The following is an 18,790-nucleotide window of genomic DNA, read 5'->3' on the forward strand; positions in this document are numbered from 1 at the left end:
AAACTATAGACCAATAAATATCATGCATAAGAATGCAAATATCCTCAATAATACTAGAAAATCAAATTGAAAAACATTTTAAAAATTATATACCATGATCAAGTAGGATTTATACCAGGAGTGCAAGGTTAACTCAACATCCAAAAGTCAATTAATGTAATACATTATATCAATAGAATAAAATCACATGATTGCCTCAAAGATGCAGAAAAAGCATTTGACCAAATCATAAGGAATGCACTAAAAAAAATTGGCTCTCCAATGGTTAGAACTCAGTGCTTTCACTGCCAGGCCCCAGGTTCTGTGCCTGGTTGGAGATCTAAGATCTGCAAGCTATGCAGTGCAGTCAAAATAAAAAGACTGAAAAATGCTATGAAGAATCCAAAAATGAAAAATTAAGAAAGCAGATAACTTAGCTGAAGAAGTTCAAGACTTGTAAACAGAAAACTACAAATCTTTGTTGAAAGAAAATTTAACATACCTAAATATATTGAAAGATATTCTATGTTCAAGCATTGGAAGACTTAATTTCATTATGATGGCAGGCAGTATTCCCCAAATTGATCTATATATTGAATGAAACCTCAATCAATATCACAGCTGCCTTATATGCAGAAACTGACAAGCAGATGCTAAAATTCATATGGAATTGAAAGGGGCCCCAAAATAGCCAAAAACAATCTTGGAAAAAAAGGAACACAGTAGGAAGCTCTTGCTTCCCAATTTCTAAACTGACTACCAAGCTACAACAATCAAGACAATGTGGTACTAGCAGAAGACTAGACACTAGACATAGAGCAATGGAATAAAATTGAGAGTCCAGAAATAAACCAGTCTACGGTCAACTGACTTTCAACAAGGGTGTCAAAATCATTCAGTGGGGAAAGAATAATCTCTCCAACAAATGGTGCTTGGACAACTAGATATCCACATGCAAAAGAATGCAGCTGGACCCCTACCTTATAGCATATATAAAAATTAGCAAAAAATGAAATATAGACCTAAATGTATGAGCTAAAACTACAAAACTCTTCGAAGAATGCATAGGAGTAAATCTTCATGTACTTGAATTTGGCAAAGCCTTCTTAGACATGATATCAGAAGCACAAGCAACAAAACAAAAATAGACAATCTTCATCAAAATATAAAACTGCACTTCAAAGGGCACCCTTAACAAAAGTCAAAAATGGACACACAAAATGGGAGAAAATATTTACAAATTGCATATCTGATAAGGGACTTGCACCTACAATATATAAAGAGCTCTTATAACTCAATAATAAAATGATAAATAATCCAATTTTAAAATGGGAAAAGGGGCAATTCCCTGGTGGTCCAGTGGTTAGGACAACACACTCTCACTGCCATGGTCCCAGGCTCAATCCCTGGTGGGGAAATAAGATCCCACAAGCTACTTGCTCGCCACTTGGCATGGCCAAAGAAAAGAAAAGAAAAAGAAAGAAAAGGCAAAGGATCTGAGTCTACATTACTCCAAGCCAGTTATGCAAATGGCCAATAAGAATGTGAAAATATGCACATTGTCATTAGTCATCAGGGAAATGTAAGTCAAAGCCACAATGAAATACCACTTCATACTCACTAGGATGTCTAGAATAAAAAAGTCGGAAAATAAAGTGTTGGAAGATATGGAGAAATCAGAATCCTCGTGCATTGCTGGTAGGAATGTAAAATGGTGCAGCTGCTGTGGAAAACATTCTAGCATTTTTTCAGAGGATTTAGCATAGAGTTACTATAGGTCACAGGAATTCTGCTCCTAGGTTTAAATCCAAAAGAGTTCAAAGCTGGGTTTTAACAAAAACTTGTACATGAATGTTCATAGCAGCATTATTCATAACAGTCAAAAGGCAGAAACAACCCAAATGTCCATCAACAGATGAATGGATAAACAAAATATGGTATGTCATACAATGGAATATTATTCAGTTATAAAAAGGATCAAAGTCTTGATACATGTTACAATGTGGATGAACTCAAAAACATTATGATAAGTGAAAGAAGTCAGTCACAAAAGTCCATATATTGTGTGATTCCATTTATTTGTAATTACATCAGATTGGAAAGAATTAATAAAGAATATCACATATGATGCTTGAAGTAATGCCAAAGAAATGGTCTTTTCAAGCCTCACTGTTAGGGCTTTTAACTGCTGTAAACTTGTCGCTGAAACTTGGCCTCTGTTCAACGGTGCCAAATAGGAACAGGGACACAGAGTTTTGGGTAAAGTAGAAAATAATAGTTTTTTTATTGCTTTGCCAGGCAAAGGGGGCCACAATGGGCTAATGCCCTGAAGGCCTTATGACCCAGCCTGGAGTGGGTAGTAAGGAGTTTCTATAGTGTTCAAGGAGCAGGGTGTGATCAGCTTGTGGACAGTTCTTGGATTGGTTGACATCAAGGTGACATTTCAAGCATTATCAACCTTCTTGTTTCAGCCAGCCTAGGGTCTGTGTTCTTGAGGTCAGCAGTTTTCATCTGGTGGGAGGGGGGTGTCTGCTTCCTGTAAAAACAACTTAGGAATATATATCAGGCCTTTATCTATATCCTTCAGGGAACTGAGACTTTGGGTGATTCTGTTATGTGGCAGAATTATAGTCTAAATTGTTACCAGTTCCTTAGCCTGACAGCTATTCTTTGTTTCTAAATCTTCACATTTTCCAATCATTGACTCAACTCAGCATTTTACTTCAAAAGACAAGGCCACAGAGGCTTGAATACAGTTTTAAACTTTGTACTGGTTTTGTCAGGAGTAAAGTTAATGATTTTAGTACATCATATTCAAAGACTACAAGATGTTCACTCTGCAATTTATAGTCTTGGGAGAGCCAGACACCCCATTGTACCCATCCCACTGTGGCAGGATTTAATTTTATTAAAGTAACTTCTGATAGTTTTCCTAAGAAAAAGAAAAGAAAAAAAGAAATGGTCTTTTCAAACTTTGCCAACTAGAATTTAAATTGCTAAGTATGTTTTCAAAGTATAATGGCCATATCTATAACATTTAAAATATTCATACTCTTTGACTTTTTGGTCTTTCTTTTTAAAACCCTATTTCATAGAAATAACATATGTGTTGTTTATCCATTTATCTGTTGATGGACATTTGGGTTGTTTTGCAGCATTGTTATGGCAAAAGGAAACTGAGTTGGAAATAAAGAGATGTCTATGATTCTTTATTAATTGCAAAAAGCAAATGTCAGAACGGTCCAGTTTGATCAAATTTGTGTAAAATCAAACAGCAATAAATGTGTATATGTATATATTTTATAGAAATACATGTGGAAGAATATATAGCAAACTTCATATTTCTTTTCAGTATATTTGTACTGTTTCACTAGTTTTAATGAAGAGGTGTTACTTTTGCTATTTGAAAGATAGAGAAAAATTTTAATTAAGAAAAGGAGGTGGGTGGAAGAAAGGAAGTTGTTGTTCAGTGGCTAAATCGTGTCCAACTCTTTGTGAACACATGGACTGCAGTACACCAGGCTTCACTGTCCTTCACTATTTCCTGGAGTTTGCTCAAAGCATTGAGTGGGTGATGCCATCCAACCATCTCATCCTCTGCCATCCCCTTCTCCTCCTGCCTTCAATCTTTCCTAGCATCAGGGTCTTTTCCAGTGAGTCAGCTCTTCCCATTAGGTGGCCAAAGTATTGGAGCTTCAGCCTCTGCATCAGTCCTTCCAATGTATATTCAGGGTTGATTCCTTTAGGACTGACTGGTTTGATCTATTTCCAGTCCAAGGGTCTTTCAAGAGTCTTCTCCATCACCACAGTTCAAAAGCGTCAATTCTTCGGTGCTCAGCCCTCTTTAGGGTCCAACTCTCACATTCATAGGTGACTACTGGAAAAACCATAGCTTTTACTATAGGTACCTTTGTTCACAAAGTGATGTCTCTGCTTTTTAACAGGCTGTCTAGATTTGTCATAGCTTTTCTTCCAAGGCTTCCCTAGTGGCTCAGACGGTAAAGAATCCGCCTGCCAATGCAGGAGACCCGGGTTTGATCTCTGATTCGGGAAGATCCCCTGGAGAAGAGAATAGCAATCCACTCCAGTATTCTTGCCTGGAGAATTCCATGGACAGAGGAACCTGGCGGATTACCACCCATGGGGTCGCAAAGAGTCTGACACGACTGAGCGAGTAACACTGTCTTCTTCCAAGGACCAAGCGTCTTTTAATTTCCTGGCTGCAGTCACCATAGCCTTTGATTTTGGAGCCCAAGAAAAAGTCTGTCACTGTTTCCATTTTCCCCCCATCCGTTTGCCGGGGAAGTGATGAGACTGGATGCCGCGCTCTTAGATTTTTGAATGCTGACTCTTAAGCCAGAAAAGCAGGGAACTAGCTTCTGCCCCCCCCAACCCCCGCCCCCGCCCGCCCCCGGCCATTTCTGTGTGCGCTGCTTTTACAGACAATGCGGTGCTGGGCGTCGCCTCTACCTGGAGGATTACAGTAAGCCTGTTGTCAGTGATGAGTCAGAGTGCGTGGTGCTGATGCTGCTGCCATTTCATCACCTCCGCGAGCGCAGCATCCATCCCTCGGTCCTCCCCGCGCCTGGGCCTACCTGGCCTGAGGCTCCCAGGCCAGCGATGCCCTCGTGGCCGCTCTAGATCAGGACCGAGCCGCGCTCTCCGAGGCCCCGGCCTGGCGCCCCCATCTCGCCGCCTGAGGCCCGGGCCAAGGAGACCTGCCGAGCCTCGGCAATGGAGGCCATCTGGCTGTATCAGTTCCGGCTGATTGTCATCGGGGATTCCACGGTGGGCAAGTCGTGTCTGATCCGCCGCTTCACCGAGGGCCGCTTTGCCCAGGTTTCGGACCCGACGGTGGGGGTGGATTTCTTCTCCCGTCTGGTGGAGATCGAACCCGGAAAACGCATCAAGCTCCAGATCTGGGATACCGCGGGTCAAGAGAGGTTCAGGTGGGAGCGCAGACTCGGCCCGTGAGCAGTGGGAGGTCTTCTGGGTTTTCCCGATCCCCAGGGGAAGAGGACTTCCTGGTCCCGGTCGCCGCCCTTAGCGAAGGTAGCGAGGCTCTGAGAGTTTCTGCTCAAGCCCACCTTCAGCTAGCTGGGAATTCAGTACAGGGAAAGATACATCCTGGCAGTCAATAATACATATTGCTCGTACCACAACTCCACCAACTTGCCCCCTTCGTGGTTAATCAACTCGCTGGAGTTGATCTCTGTCATTCATCAATTTCAGTCCCTATGCTACATTTCAAAAAATGTTCCCAGGTCATCCTAATGTAGGATGACAGATCTAGATAGGTGATGTAGAGATAAAGATATAGATAGAAACATAAATACTAGATAGAAATAGAGATGTATGTGATGATTGATTCTTTCTTGCAACTAGCACGCATGCAATGATCATTCACTCTCTGCCAGACACTGCACCTATCACTGGGGAAACAGCCTGAGGAACCTCCTGTAAGGGGATGCCATGTAAACAAAATAGACACAGGCATTGCCCTCCTAGAATGTCTCTGCTAGCATAGTGGAGGGGGAACTAGGTCAGTAATTACACAAAAGAGTGCCTTGTTCATATTTGTAGGCTCACCGCCTATGATAACATTTAGCACATAATGAGTGATAAATAAACAGGTGGAATTTTCTCTTCCAACACTTTGTTTCACTTGTAGCATGTATCACGTGTAATTATATGTATGGACACAGATGAGGGAAGGCTTACTGGAGACAATGACGCCTGATGAGTGTGAAGAAACTGCATGTATAAAGACAAAAGTCAGAGCAGTGTACGCAGAAAACTTTGAGCTACAGTCATGCAGAGCAGCCAAAACTCGATCAAGAGGCCTCAATAAATCATCATTTATCTAGTGAACAAGAATCAAACATAGAAGATATTGGTTAGCTGGTTGAAGAGGGGTGGGGAGAAAAGTTAGACTTGTCTCCACTTCCCCACTTCTGCAAACAAATATCCTTGTCCAGGTTCACTTTGAACTTGTGATTTCATGTTTCACATTATAACCGAAGAAAGGCATCTTTTGTGTTTGTCGCAATTTCTTTCTGTATGAACAGCCTTTTCATATCCACGGATTATTATTTATTGGATGATAGTGACTTCTAAGGGTTCTTTGTATATTAAGAATATTAATCCTTTTCTGTCATGGATGTTGTAAAGTGTTTTTTCAGTTTTTCATTTGTCTTTTAACTTTGTTTACATTAAGAAAATTTTTTGCTGTTTTGTTCTTACCATCATCTAGCTAGGACTCCAATTCCCTGGACAGTGTTTGTTCTGTGGCCCCAACTGGGCCATTTGTCCTAAGGCTTAAGCTATCGAGTCCCTCATTGTTTATATTCTTCATCCACGGAGAAAGAAAAACTAAAAATAGACATAGGTCGAGAAGCATGGTAGTCTAAGGAAAGTGACTGGATAAGCAAATAGTTCTACAATGTCTAAGATGCCCTGAGAAAAGTACCATAATGCACATTGAAAATGAAGCTCCTCAAATCAAGAAGCGAAAATATATGTGGTTTCTTCCATTTCAGAAGTAGAGAAAATGTATAATAGGTTTTAGAAACATTCTGATTACAATGCTTTAAATAAATCATACGATTTTAAGGGGAAGCTTTGTCTATTTAGGCAGTTTCTCCCACCTGGTGGCTCCTGAGTCAGCCTCTCTGAAGTGGGGCAGACAGACAATTGGCTCAAGGTCTTTGCAGACAATCCCTCTTTTTCCTATTCCCACATGGCCTGCAAAGTAAAAAAACAAAATCGTGTTCCCCTTCACAGAAGAGGTTGAAGACCTCTGGTGAAAATAAAAAGGTAACAGAGAAATACGGTAATGATAAATGGAGCACTTTTGTGATATATACTTGTATTTCCTGTCAACTATCATAAATTCATTTTTCTTTTTTAGAAAATCCTATGCCAACTATGATCATTTGTAATGAGCTCTCCAGGTGACAGAATACTTAATCCATTATTTCATTTGCCTCATGATAACCTGTTACTTAGATATCCCACTTAGCAGAAAAAGAAATCTCATTCAGCTCTTCAGTGGTGAGAATGGACAGGTTAACTATGGTTTGACCTAAGCTGAGGGAAAATGCCTGTATGCCCACGAGCATTCATTTCTAGAAGATACCATTTCAAAGCTTAGCTCAATTGAAAAGTTTAGCTCAATTGCAAATTCATGTATCGTTATTATGATGGAATGACGTTTGTATTCCTTTGTTACAAAGAGAAAAGCATTTTCACCGAAGGACTCTGTCGCTAACCAGAGACCACTCTTTGAGTTCACTGAAGTACAGGAGTTTGGGCTTGGCATTCAATCTTGACTTCTCTCTTGTGTTCTAGATCCATCACTCGTGCCTACTACAGGAACTCAGTAGGTGGTCTTCTCTTATTTGACATTACCAACCGCAGGTCTTTCCAGAATGTCCACGAGTGGTTAGAAGAGACCAAAGTACACGTCCAGCCCTACCAAATTGTATTCGTTCTCGTGGGTCACAAGTGTGACCTGGATACACAGAGGCAAGTGACTCGCCACGAGGCTGAGAAACTGGCTGCTGCGTATGGCATGAAGTACATTGAAACGTCAGCCCGAGACGCCATTAACGTAGAGAAGGCCTTCACAGACCTGACGAGAGACATATATGAGCTGGTGAAAAGGGGGGATATTACCATCCAGGAGGGCTGGGAAGGGGTGAAGAGTGGATTTGTCCCCAACGTGGTTCACTCTTCAGAAGAGGTAGTCAAATCAGAGAGAAGATGTTTGTGCTAGTTAGCCCTTGTGTCTCCAAAACCTGCTGTCCCACCTGGACTTCCAGCTGATCAAAATGATAGAATCATCATGCGACTCAAGAGAACTTAAACCTCTATATTGGATACCAAGTGAGCCTCTTCCCCAAGGGGCCCTCAGACAGGTGATTGGTAGGTGGGCGGGGGAACCTGGAACTGGAACTGGCCCTGTTTTGTGGCCCAAGCTGCGCACTGGCTGCTCTGTATGCCCTTTGTAGACTGTATGTCAAGAAGCTGAGGTCCAGGGAACCAGGCCCCCCAGGAAAGTACACCCACAGTCAGGACAACTATTTCTCGGTGTTGCATAGGTCACGATCATAATAAAATATGTAAAAGGGATAAAAGTATCACATCGGGAACAATGATCAAACCTACAAAAATGAGAGATATTGACCCAACCAATGAGAATATCCTGCACTAAATGTATGTGTGGGGTTTGGTTAAAAGGTACCAATTAGCTCTCCACAGCTCATCTGTAAAATGAGGGGTATGGGCCAGTCTTTTCATAAGACCCTTTCAAGGCCTGGTGTTCTGATAAAAAAAAAATGGTGTGAATGTCAAGAGGGAGTCAATTTATACACTGTTATTATCACATTCAAAAAAATGTACAGTCTTGTGCAAGAATAACCAGCACTGTGTAAGAAATTTTCCCATGCAAATTATCATGGAATTAGAAGAGAGAAATACTATTAATACCGATGTCATCCCCCTTTTGCCTCTGACCACACCTGGGATTTCACTGCTTTGGTGACTATGATCTGAACGTAAACACCTGCTTAGGAGGGGCTGTAACCCTTACAGACACATTATGGTTCACTGAATGACCTGTTTGATCATTGTAAGAGGCCATGAGGTTTTCTTCCCCAGTTTACAAAAAAATTAACTGAGAGGCAGAGGAGAGTCACTAGGCCAAAGTGAAGGTCTTCTGACTCCTGGTTTTTACTTCACTGCATCATCCTGCTGCCCAATGAATAAACTGTTATTGTTTACTTTGGAAGAGATATGACTGCAAATAAATATTCTCTACATGTTAGGATATGTTTCCTTATTGATTATAACTCAGCTCTAACCCTGAGGAAACCTGGGCATAAGTCAAAGGTAAAGCCCATTCAGGTATTATTGACAAGAGGATTTTACACAAGTGAATAATTGCACAGTGAACACATATTAGAACTATTTGGGTTATGTGTTCTTATCACTGAAATGCAGTGGATATATTATTGAAAGGAACTAAATACAGCAATGGGGAGTGGGGTGGGGGTAAATACTCACTTCACAATGACCTTGGCTCCTTGTTTGCCATATGCCTACACTGGGCTCCTATCTACCCTACAAAGTTAACTCTTAATTCTCAGGTGAACAGACAGCTAACTAGTTGCATCAGAAACTTGAAATGGTTGCCTTGCGGTTCCATTATCTTCTTGAAGAGAGGTGATGCTTTAAATGATTTTTTGATTGTAGCCAGTTCAGCTAGGCAAAAGCCATACTTTTTGTAGTAAAAAAACCAATTCTGATTAGAGTCAGGTTTCTCATTTCCATTGTGATACGAACGCCTAAGGATGGTAAATTGCTTTGAAATATGGTATTAAATTTCAGAATGGATGTAACTGAATCTGAAATTTGGAGGATTTACTTCAGCCAAAATAAAGCAGTAAAATCATGAAAATTATGGGAACAAACCACCTTAGACCTACCTGCAGCATCCACTACAAGTGACCCAATCATCATCTCTTCCTTGGTTTAGCGTGACCTAGCTTGGGTGGAGTAACTAAGTTGCCAGCTTTGTGGTTGTAGAAGACAAATAAAAGATAGTAAATTGGGCTAACACAAAGTTTCATCAACTGCTATACTTAATTATGTTTAGAAGATTCTGAAAGCAAGATTATCCAGTGGATAGATGAGAGTTGACTGGATTCTGTCAGTTCAAGAAAAAAAGGATAGAAACAAAACTCTCTACCATTTTCTTGACTTAAATACATCATATGTATATTTTTCTCATTCTTTGCATTTTTAGGCAGGTTTAAAAATACTCATCATAGATTCAGCAGAAGTGGCTGAGCTTAACTGCTTAAACAAATTCTAGAACTTTAAAACTCATTTTAGTAGAATTCAGTGCTGTTGTCACTGCAATAAGTGGGTTTTGGAAAATGTGTGAAAAAGTCAGGTGTTAGTACAATATTAAGGGTAAAGCTCTAGAAGCTATTTTACTACATAGGTGAAGACAAGATAAACTAACTTGCAACAAAGACCACAACTGCATGTTGGATTAGATTGCCTCATATTCCAGAATAAAATGTACTGTGTACTTTTCCTCACTTTGTTGTGCACTGTAATGAAATGTGAAAAACTTTAGCTGTATGTGAATGAAAATATGCTTGTATTTAGTAAAATGGTTGATTATGTGACTGTAAGATTCCAAGTGTGTGTTGTAGCTATTTCCAGAGGAGTCTGTCCCTACAGTGTAGCAACTGCTACCAAGAACATCAGGTAGGTGGGACATACGCATAACAGTATTCACCAATATCTTAAAGCCAGAAAGTTACAGGATCATCAGGTTGAAAGTCACAGAGACCTCACTAATCCCTGGAAATGCCATATGACTTTTGCAAACATTTGTTCTGTGAAGCCTAAATATGAATCGTTGCAATTTTTAGTCAAGGGTTTTTTGTTTAAATTTAACTATTTTTGTTAAATAGCTCCTAAAAATTGGGGGGGTTGTTTTTTAATTGAAGTATAGTTGATTTACAATATTATACTCATTTCAGATTTATAAAATAGTGATTCAGTATTTTATAAACTATACTCCTTTTAAAGTTATTACAAAATATTGGCTATATTCCCTGTGCTGTACAATATACCCCTGTAGCTTACTTATTTTATACATAGTAGTTTGTCCCTCTTAATCCTCTACCCCTATCATGCCTCTTCTCTTTCTCCCTGCTAGGAACTACTGATTTGTTTTCTATATCCATGAGACTGCTTCTGTTTTGTTATATTCAGCAGTTTATTGTATTTTTTAGATTCCACATGCAGGTGATATATTTGTCTTTCTCTGTCTGACTTACTTCACTTTGGTATGATAATCTCTAGGTCCATCCATATTTCTGCAAATGGCACAATTTTGTTACTTTTTATGGCTGTGTAATATTCTACTATATATATATATATCACATATCATATATATGTGTGTGTGTATATATATATCACATCTTGTTTGTCTATTAATCTGTTGATGGCCACTTAGGTTGCTTCCATGGCTTGGGTATTGTACATAGTGCCACTGTGAGCACTGGGGTGTGTGTATCTTTAAAATTAGAGGTTTTATTTGCTTTAGATAGATGCCACATAGCTTATTACAATTGTTTTCCCTAGAAAGTCTTCTTTTCTCAAGGCTACATTGCTTCTATCTTTTCAAGCACTACTAAGATGTGCATTTTGTGTCAGGATCACTTGCAGTATGGAGCCCAGATTGCAACACAAGAGTTCCATACACTGCCTAGGGTTTATAGCACATATTTCGTGGAGGAGTAAAAAAAAAAAAAAAAAAGGAAGCCCTTCCCAATAGCTCAGCAGTAAAGACTCCACCTGCAATGCAGGAGACACAGGTTCTATTTCTGGGTTGGGAAGATCCCCTGGAGAAGAGAATGGCAACCCACTCCAGTATTCTTGCTTGGAGAATCCCATGGACGGGGAGCCTGGTGTGCTACAGTCCATGGTGTCACAAAGAGTAGGACACAAATGAGCGACTGAACACACACATGAAAAAAAAGGGAAAATGTTTGATTCAGAGTCTGGGCATAAGCTTTATCACTTTTATAATCATGAGTGAATGAGGGAGGTAGGGAGGGCGGGGAGAAAGGAGGGAGGGAAGGACCAAAAATGCAATATCATTCAGTTACATGACTGTAAATATCATCTGTCAGCCAATGAGTCCTGAATTTCTATCTCCAGCTCATCTCTTTCTCCCTTGAAGTTTACACATTTAGAACCAACTGTGTAGCCAACGTCTCCATTTGAATGTCTATTAGGGTCATAAGTGTAACATGTCACACTGTCATTTGTTGCCACGGTTGTTGTGATCACTGATCTCCCTGCTTCCAGAGTCTGTTCTCCACACAGCAGCCAGAAGGAGCCTGAAAAAACATTTATTATCAGCAATCAGCTGCTCGTAATGCCCCAGTGGTTATCCATTTTAGTCAGCTGAAAACCCAAAGTATTTCCAGTGGCCCTCAGAAAAACTTTTAAAAATGAAGTTCAACCCCTTTGCATCACCTGTGTGGCCTTGTTCATCAAACACCCCCGGCACATTCACACCTCAGGGTGTTTGTATTTGCCCTTCACTCAATCTTAGATTCTCTACCTTGAGATGTCTTCATGGATTTCTCCCTGACCTCCATCAAGTTCTGAAACCAACAGCTGCTGAAATCTGCAAGCAGCTTCCTGATCCTAGAGAAGATGTGGCTTGAGAAGTTGTTCCTGACAGTGCAACCTATGGTCTAACTCCTTAGTCTGCCCTGGGAAACCACAAGGTTTAGGGAAAGGGAACTTCAGTTCAGTTCAGTTCAGTTCAGTCACTCAGTCATGTCCAACTCTTTGCGAACCCATGGACAGCAGCACACCAGGCCTCCCTGTCCATCACCAACTCCTGGAGTCCACCCAAACTCATGTCCATTGACTCTGTGATGCCATCTAACCATCTCATCCTCTGTTGTCCCCTTCTCCTCCCGCCTTCAATCTTTCCCAGCATCAGTGTCTTTTCTAATGAGTCAGCTCTTCCCATCAGGTGGCCAAAGTATTGGAGCTTCAGCTTCAACATCAGTCCTTTCAATGAACACCCAGGACTGATCTCCTTTAGGATGGATTGGCTGGATCTCCTTGCAGTTCAAGGGACACTCAAGAGTCTTCTCCAACACGACAGTTCAAAAGCATCAGTTCTTCAGTGCTCAGCTTTCTTTATAGTCCAACTCTCACATCCATACATAACTAATGGAAAAACCATAGCCTTGACTAGACAGACCTTTGTTGGCAAAGTAATGGAACTTAGGAGAGAATGGGAAACTTTGAGAGCACAGTTTCACATGAAGGAGTAGACAGTAGTATCCCCAAGCAGCAGTGGGTTCAGAAAGACAAGTCTGAAAATATATCCCTAGGATTTCAGGGAGCAGGAAGGTATGCACGACCTTTGCCAGTATAGTGCTGGTGGAGTGATTTCTGCTGACACCAAGCCTCTTAGTAAGTTGATGTTCTGAGTTCTGTTGGAGGCCCAATCTTTTATGATTTTAGTCACTGTCTTTGTATTGATGACTCCCAACTGAAGGATTCCAGCCCACTCTTGTGTGCACTATACCAATACAACCAACCTGCCTACTAAACACATCCACAAATTCCTCAAACTTGACATATCCAGTATGAAATCAATGGTAATCAAAACAAGCTCCTTCAACCCCAGACTTGCTTCTGTAAATGACACCACCATCTACCCCCTTGTTCAACACAGAAACTTAAAAGTTATTCTATTTCCTCACTTTCCCTCACTTCCCATATCAAATAGGTCATCAAGTCCTATCAATTCTTTCTCCAAAATATAGCCAACTCTGCCATTTTCTCTGCCCCTATTACTATCACCTTTGTCCAAACCACTATCGACTCTTTGCTGAACTATTTACTATCTTTCTAAGTGGTCTCCCTACTTCAGCTCTTATTCCCATGATACATTCTCAATATAACAGCCAGAATGATCTTTTCAAAAAGGAAATCACATCAAGTCATTCACCTGCTTGAAACCCACCAACAGTTTCTCATCACATTTAGAACAAAGTCCAGACAAACTTGACATTTCTTAATGTGGCTACAAGGCCATGCATGATCTGGCCTCTGGCTACAGCTCCAGTTGTAAGGTCCATGAAAGTAAGAACATTATTCATCTTGTTCACAGATATTTCTCTTATACAATGTGTACTATAGATATAGGTTTGAATCATGATTTCTTCTTGCCCAACTTCAATTCAGTAAGAAAGATATACCCACCTGAATGCAGAGTTCCAAAGAATAGCAAGGAAAGCCTTCCTAAGTGATCAGTATAAAGAAATAGAGGAAAAGAATAGAATGAGAAAGACTGGAGATCTCTTCAAGAAAATTAGAGATACCAAGGGAACATTTCATGCAAAGATGGGCTCAATAAAGGACAGAAATGGTATGGACCTAACAGAAGCAGAAGATATTAAGACGAGGTGGCAAGAATACACAGAAAAACTATACAAAAAAAGATTTTCATGACCCAGATAACCATGACGGTGAGATCACTCACCTAGAGTCAGACATCGTGGAATGTGAAGTAAAGTAGGCCTTAGGAAGCCTCACTATAAACAAAGCTAGTGGAGGTGATGGAATTCCAGCTGAGCTATTTTGAGTCCTAAAAGATGATGCTGTGAAAGTGCTGCACTCAATATGCCAGCAAATTTGGAAAACTCAGCAGTGGCTACAGGACTGGAAAAGGTTAGTTTTCATTCCAATCCCAGAGAAAGGCAGTGTCAATGAATGTTCAAACTATCACACAATCACACTCATTTCACATGCTAGCAAAGTAATGCTCAAAATCCTCCATGCCAGGCTTCAACAGTACATGAACTGAGGACTTTCAGATGTTCAAGCTGGATTTAGAAAAGGCAGAGGAACCAGAGATCAAATTTCTAACATCCCTTGGATCATATAAAAAGCATGAAAATTCCATAAAACATCTACTTCTGCTTCATTGACTACACTAAAGCCTTTGACTGTGTGGATTCCAACATACTGTGGAAAATTCTTCAAGAGATGGGAATACCAGACCACCTGACCTGCCTCCTGAGAAACCTGCATGCTGGTCAAGAAACAACAGTTAGAACCAGACATGGAACAACAGACTGGTTCCAAATTGGGAAAGGAGTACGTCAAGGCTGTATATTCTCACTCTGCTTATTTAATTTATATGCAGAGTACATAATGTGAAATGCTGAAATGGATGAAGCACGAGCTGAAATCCAGATTTCCAGGAGACATATCAATAACCTCAGATATGCAGATGACACCACCCTTATGGCAGAAAGCAAAGAGGAACTAAAGAGCATCTTGATGAAGGTGAAAAGAGAGTGAAAAGGCTGGCTTAAAACTCAACATTCAAAAAGCAAAGATCATGGCATCCAGTCCTATGACTTCATGGCAAATACATGTGGAAACATTGGAAAGAGTGACATATTTTATTTTCTTGGGCTCCAAAACCACTGTAGACGATGACTGCAGCCATGAAATTAAAAGACACTTGCTCCTTGGAAAAGCTATTGGAAGAAAAGAAAAGCTTGGAATGAAATCTAGGCAGTACATTAAAAAGAAGAGACATGACTTTGCTGACAGAGGTCTCTATAGTCAAAGCTATGGTTTTTCCAGTAGTCATGTATGGATTTGAGAGTTGGACCATAAAGAAAGCTGAGCCCTGAAGAATTGATGCTTTGAACTGTGGTGTTGGAGAAGACTCTTGAGAGTCCCTTGGACTGCAAGGAGATCAAACCAGTCCATCCTAAAGGAATAAGCCCTGAATATTCATTGGAAGGACAGATGCTGAAGCTGAAGCTCCAACACTTTGGCCACCTGATGCAAAGAACTGTCTCATTGGAAAAGATCCTGATGCTGGGAAAGATTGGAGGCAGGAGGAGAAGGGGACAACAGAGGATGAGATGGTTGGATGGCATCACGGACGTGAGTTTGAGCAAGCTCCGGGAGTTGTTGATGGACACGGAGGCCTGGCGTGCTGCAATTCATGGGGTCTCAGAGAGTCAGACCCGACTGAGTGACTGAACAACAACATAGCTGCACACAGACTGTCTGGATTAACACATGAATCCTTGTAGGTAAATTTTGGTAATTTATATTTCCTTTGAAACTTGTATCTTCCATCTAGAATTTCAAATGTATGGGCATACAGTTGAGCTTAGTATAATTTTAAAGTATCTGTATTTGTGGATAGAAACCTTTCATTTACAACATTACATGTTTCTGTTTTTTATTATTCAGAGGCGTTATATTAGAGGTCTGCCTATTTTTATCAGTATTTCCAAAGAATCAGTTGAGTTCTTGGTTTTATGCTTTTTTACTTCTTCTGCATTGTGATGTATTAATTATTATGTTACCTACGCAAAAGGCCTTCCTTTTTCTGTGCTCCAGTCAGAATTCCCAACCAAGCCAACATGATTGAAGGCAGAAGGGGAGGTAAGAACAGAGTGTTAACTGCTGTACAAGTATAAAGCAGGGCTGTCTCTAGTAAACAGTGGCATCCATACTAGAGTTTATTTTTCTGGGCTCCAAAATCACTGCAGGCTGGGTGGCCGGCACGGGGCGAGGGCAGCTGGCGGCGTGGAGCGTGTGGATGAATGAGGCGTTGTTGGACTAGGCCGCGCCTCGCGAGAGCGGCCCACGCCTCACTCGATGCCCCCCAAAAAGGGAGGTGATGGAATTAAACCACCCCCAATCATTGGAAGATTTGGAACCTCCTTGAAAATTGGTATTGTTGGATTACCAAATGTTGGGAAATCTACCTTCTTCAATGTACTAACCAATAGTCAAGCTTCAGCAGAAAACTTCCCATTCTGCACTATTGATCCGAATGAGAGCAGAGTACCTGTGCCTGATGAAAGATTTGACTTTCTTTGCCAGTACCACAAACCAGCAAGCAAAATTCCTGCTTTTCTAAATGTAGTGGATATTGCTGGCCTTGTGAAAGGAGCTCACAATGGGCAAGGCCTGGGGAATGCCTTTTTATCTCATATTAGTGCCTGTGATGGAATCTTTCATTTAACACGTGCTTTTGAAGATGATGATATCACACATGTTGAAGGAAGTGTAGATCCTGTTCGAGATATAGAAATAATACATGAAGAGCTTCAGCTTAAAGATGAGGAAATGGTTGGGCCCATTATAGATAAACTAGAGAAAGTGGCTGTGAGAGGTGGAGATAAAAAACTAAAACCTGAATATGACATAATGTGCAAAGTCAAATCCTGGGTTATAGATCAAAAGAAACCTGTTCGATTCTATCATGATTGGAATGACAAAGAGATTGAAGTATTGAATAAACACTTATTTCTGACTTCAAAACCAATGGTCTACTTGGTTAATCTTTCCGAAAAAGACTACATTAGAAAGAAAAACAAATGGTTGATAAAAATTAAAGAGTGGGTAGACAAGTATGACCCAGGTGCCTTGGTCATTCCTTTTAGTGGGGCCTTGGAACTCAGGTTGCAAGAATTGAGTGCTGAGGAGAGACAGAAGTATCTGGAAGCGAACATGACACAAAGCGCTTTGCCAAAGATCATTAAGGCTGGGTTTGCAGCACTCCAACTAGAATACTTTTTCACTGCAGGCCCAGATGAAGTGCGTGCATGGACCATCAGGAAAGGGACGAAGGCTCCTCAAGCTGCAGGAAAGATTCACACAGATTTTGAAAAAGGATTCATTATGGCTGAAGTAATGAAATACGAAGATTTTAAAGAGGAAGGTTCTGAAAATGCAGTCAAGGCTGCTGGAAAGTACAGACAACAAGGCAGAAATTATATTGTTGAAGATGGAGATATTATCTTCTTCAAATTTAATACACCTCAGCAACCGAAGAAGAAATAAATTTTAATTATTGCTCAGATAAATGTACAACTTCCAAAAGGCATATACTTTTTTTTTTTAATTAAAATTTCTGAAAACTGAAAGGGCAGGTAAAGTTGGGGTGATGGGAATCTTCTACAAACAATTATTTTTATTTGTTTTAAAATTAAAATACTGTGTACCTCCAATGAGATGCAAGTTCACCAAATGTGAACAGCTTTGCTTTTCACGTGATTAAGACCCTACTCCAAATTGTAGAAGCTTTTCAGGAACCATATTACTCTCATGATACTTCATTAATCTCCATCATGTATGCCAAGCCTGACATATTTGACAGTGAGGACAATGTGGCTTGCTCCTTTTTGAATCTACAGATAATGCATGTTTTACAGTACTCCAGATGTCTACACTCAATAAAACATTTGACAAAACCAAAAAAAAAAAAAAAATCACTGCAGATGGTGACTGCAGCCATGAAATTAAAAGACACTTACTCCTTGGAAGGAAAGTTATGACCAACCTAGACAGTATATTAAAAAGCAGAAACATTACTTTGCCAACAAAAGTCCATCTAGTCAAGGCTATGGTTTTTCGAGTATTCATGTATGGATGTAAGAGTTGGACTATAAAGAAAGCTGAGCCCTGAAGAATTGATGCTTTTGAACTGTGGTGTTGGAGAAGACTCTTGAGAGTCCCTTGGACTGCAAGGAGATCCAACCAGTCCATCCTAAAGGACTGAATATTCATTGGAAGGACTGATGCTGAAGCTGAAACTCCAATACTTTGGCCACCTGATGTGAAGAACTGACTCATTGGAAAAGACCCTGATGCTGGGAAGGATTGAAGGCAGGAGGAGAAGGGGATGACAGAGGATGAGATGGTTGAATGGCATCACCAACTCAATGGACGTGAGTTTGGGTAAACTCCGGGAGTTGGTGATGGACAGGGAGGCCTGGCGTGCCACAGTCCATGGGGTTGCAAAGAGTTGAACATGACTAAGCGATTGCTGAATTGATACTAGAGTTAAGTACTCATGGCAAAATAAAGCAAGGAAGAGGGGTAAGGACACACATTTGTGTGTGTTGTGCAGGGGGCCAGTCCTTTCCAACGTGTGTATGGTGGCCTTAAGAAGCTCATTTAGGAAGTTATATTTGAGCAGAGACTTGAATTTAGAAGAGTTCAGGGGGAAGCTATGTAGATAACATCTGTACATCTGGACAAAATGGGGAAGGATTTTCCAGGAAGAAAGAATAGCAAGCAAGAAAAGTCCTGAAATAGAAGCAAAATGATTGTCCATTCCAGGAAGAGCAGAACCAGGCGTGCTAAAGCAGAAGGCCCACAGGGAAGGGTACGAGGTAGGCAAAGGGCCGGAGTGGAAGCCAGCTCATGT

General features: G+C 40.6%; 2 protein-coding genes across 2 annotated transcripts; both read left to right on the top strand.

Annotated features, from left to right (window-relative positions):
* Positions 1-4,520: 4,520 nt before the first annotated feature.
* Positions 4,521-10,309, top strand: RAB39B (RAB39B, member RAS oncogene family). The gene is made up of 2 exons (XM_005899569.2): positions 4,521-4,928; positions 7,330-10,309. The coding sequence occupies exons 1-2, from the start codon at positions 4,714-4,716 to the stop codon at positions 7,754-7,756; spliced, it is 642 nt and encodes a 213-aa protein (XP_005899631.1). The 5' UTR covers positions 4,521-4,713; the 3' UTR covers positions 7,757-10,309.
* Positions 10,310-16,227: 5,918 nt separating this feature from the next.
* On the top strand, positions 16,228-17,803 carry LOC138986464 (obg-like ATPase 1). The gene has a single exon (XM_070366440.1). The coding sequence runs from the start codon at positions 16,231-16,233 to the stop codon at positions 17,419-17,421; it is 1,191 nt and encodes a 396-aa protein (XP_070222541.1). The 5' UTR covers positions 16,228-16,230; the 3' UTR covers positions 17,422-17,803.
* Positions 17,804-18,790: the final 987 nt, after the last annotated feature.

The sequence above is a fragment of the Bos mutus genome, chromosome X (genome assembly GCF_027580195.1).
Source record: "Bos mutus isolate GX-2022 chromosome X, NWIPB_WYAK_1.1, whole genome shotgun sequence".
In the NCBI taxonomy this organism is placed as follows: Eukaryota; Metazoa; Chordata; class Mammalia; order Artiodactyla; family Bovidae; genus Bos; species Bos mutus.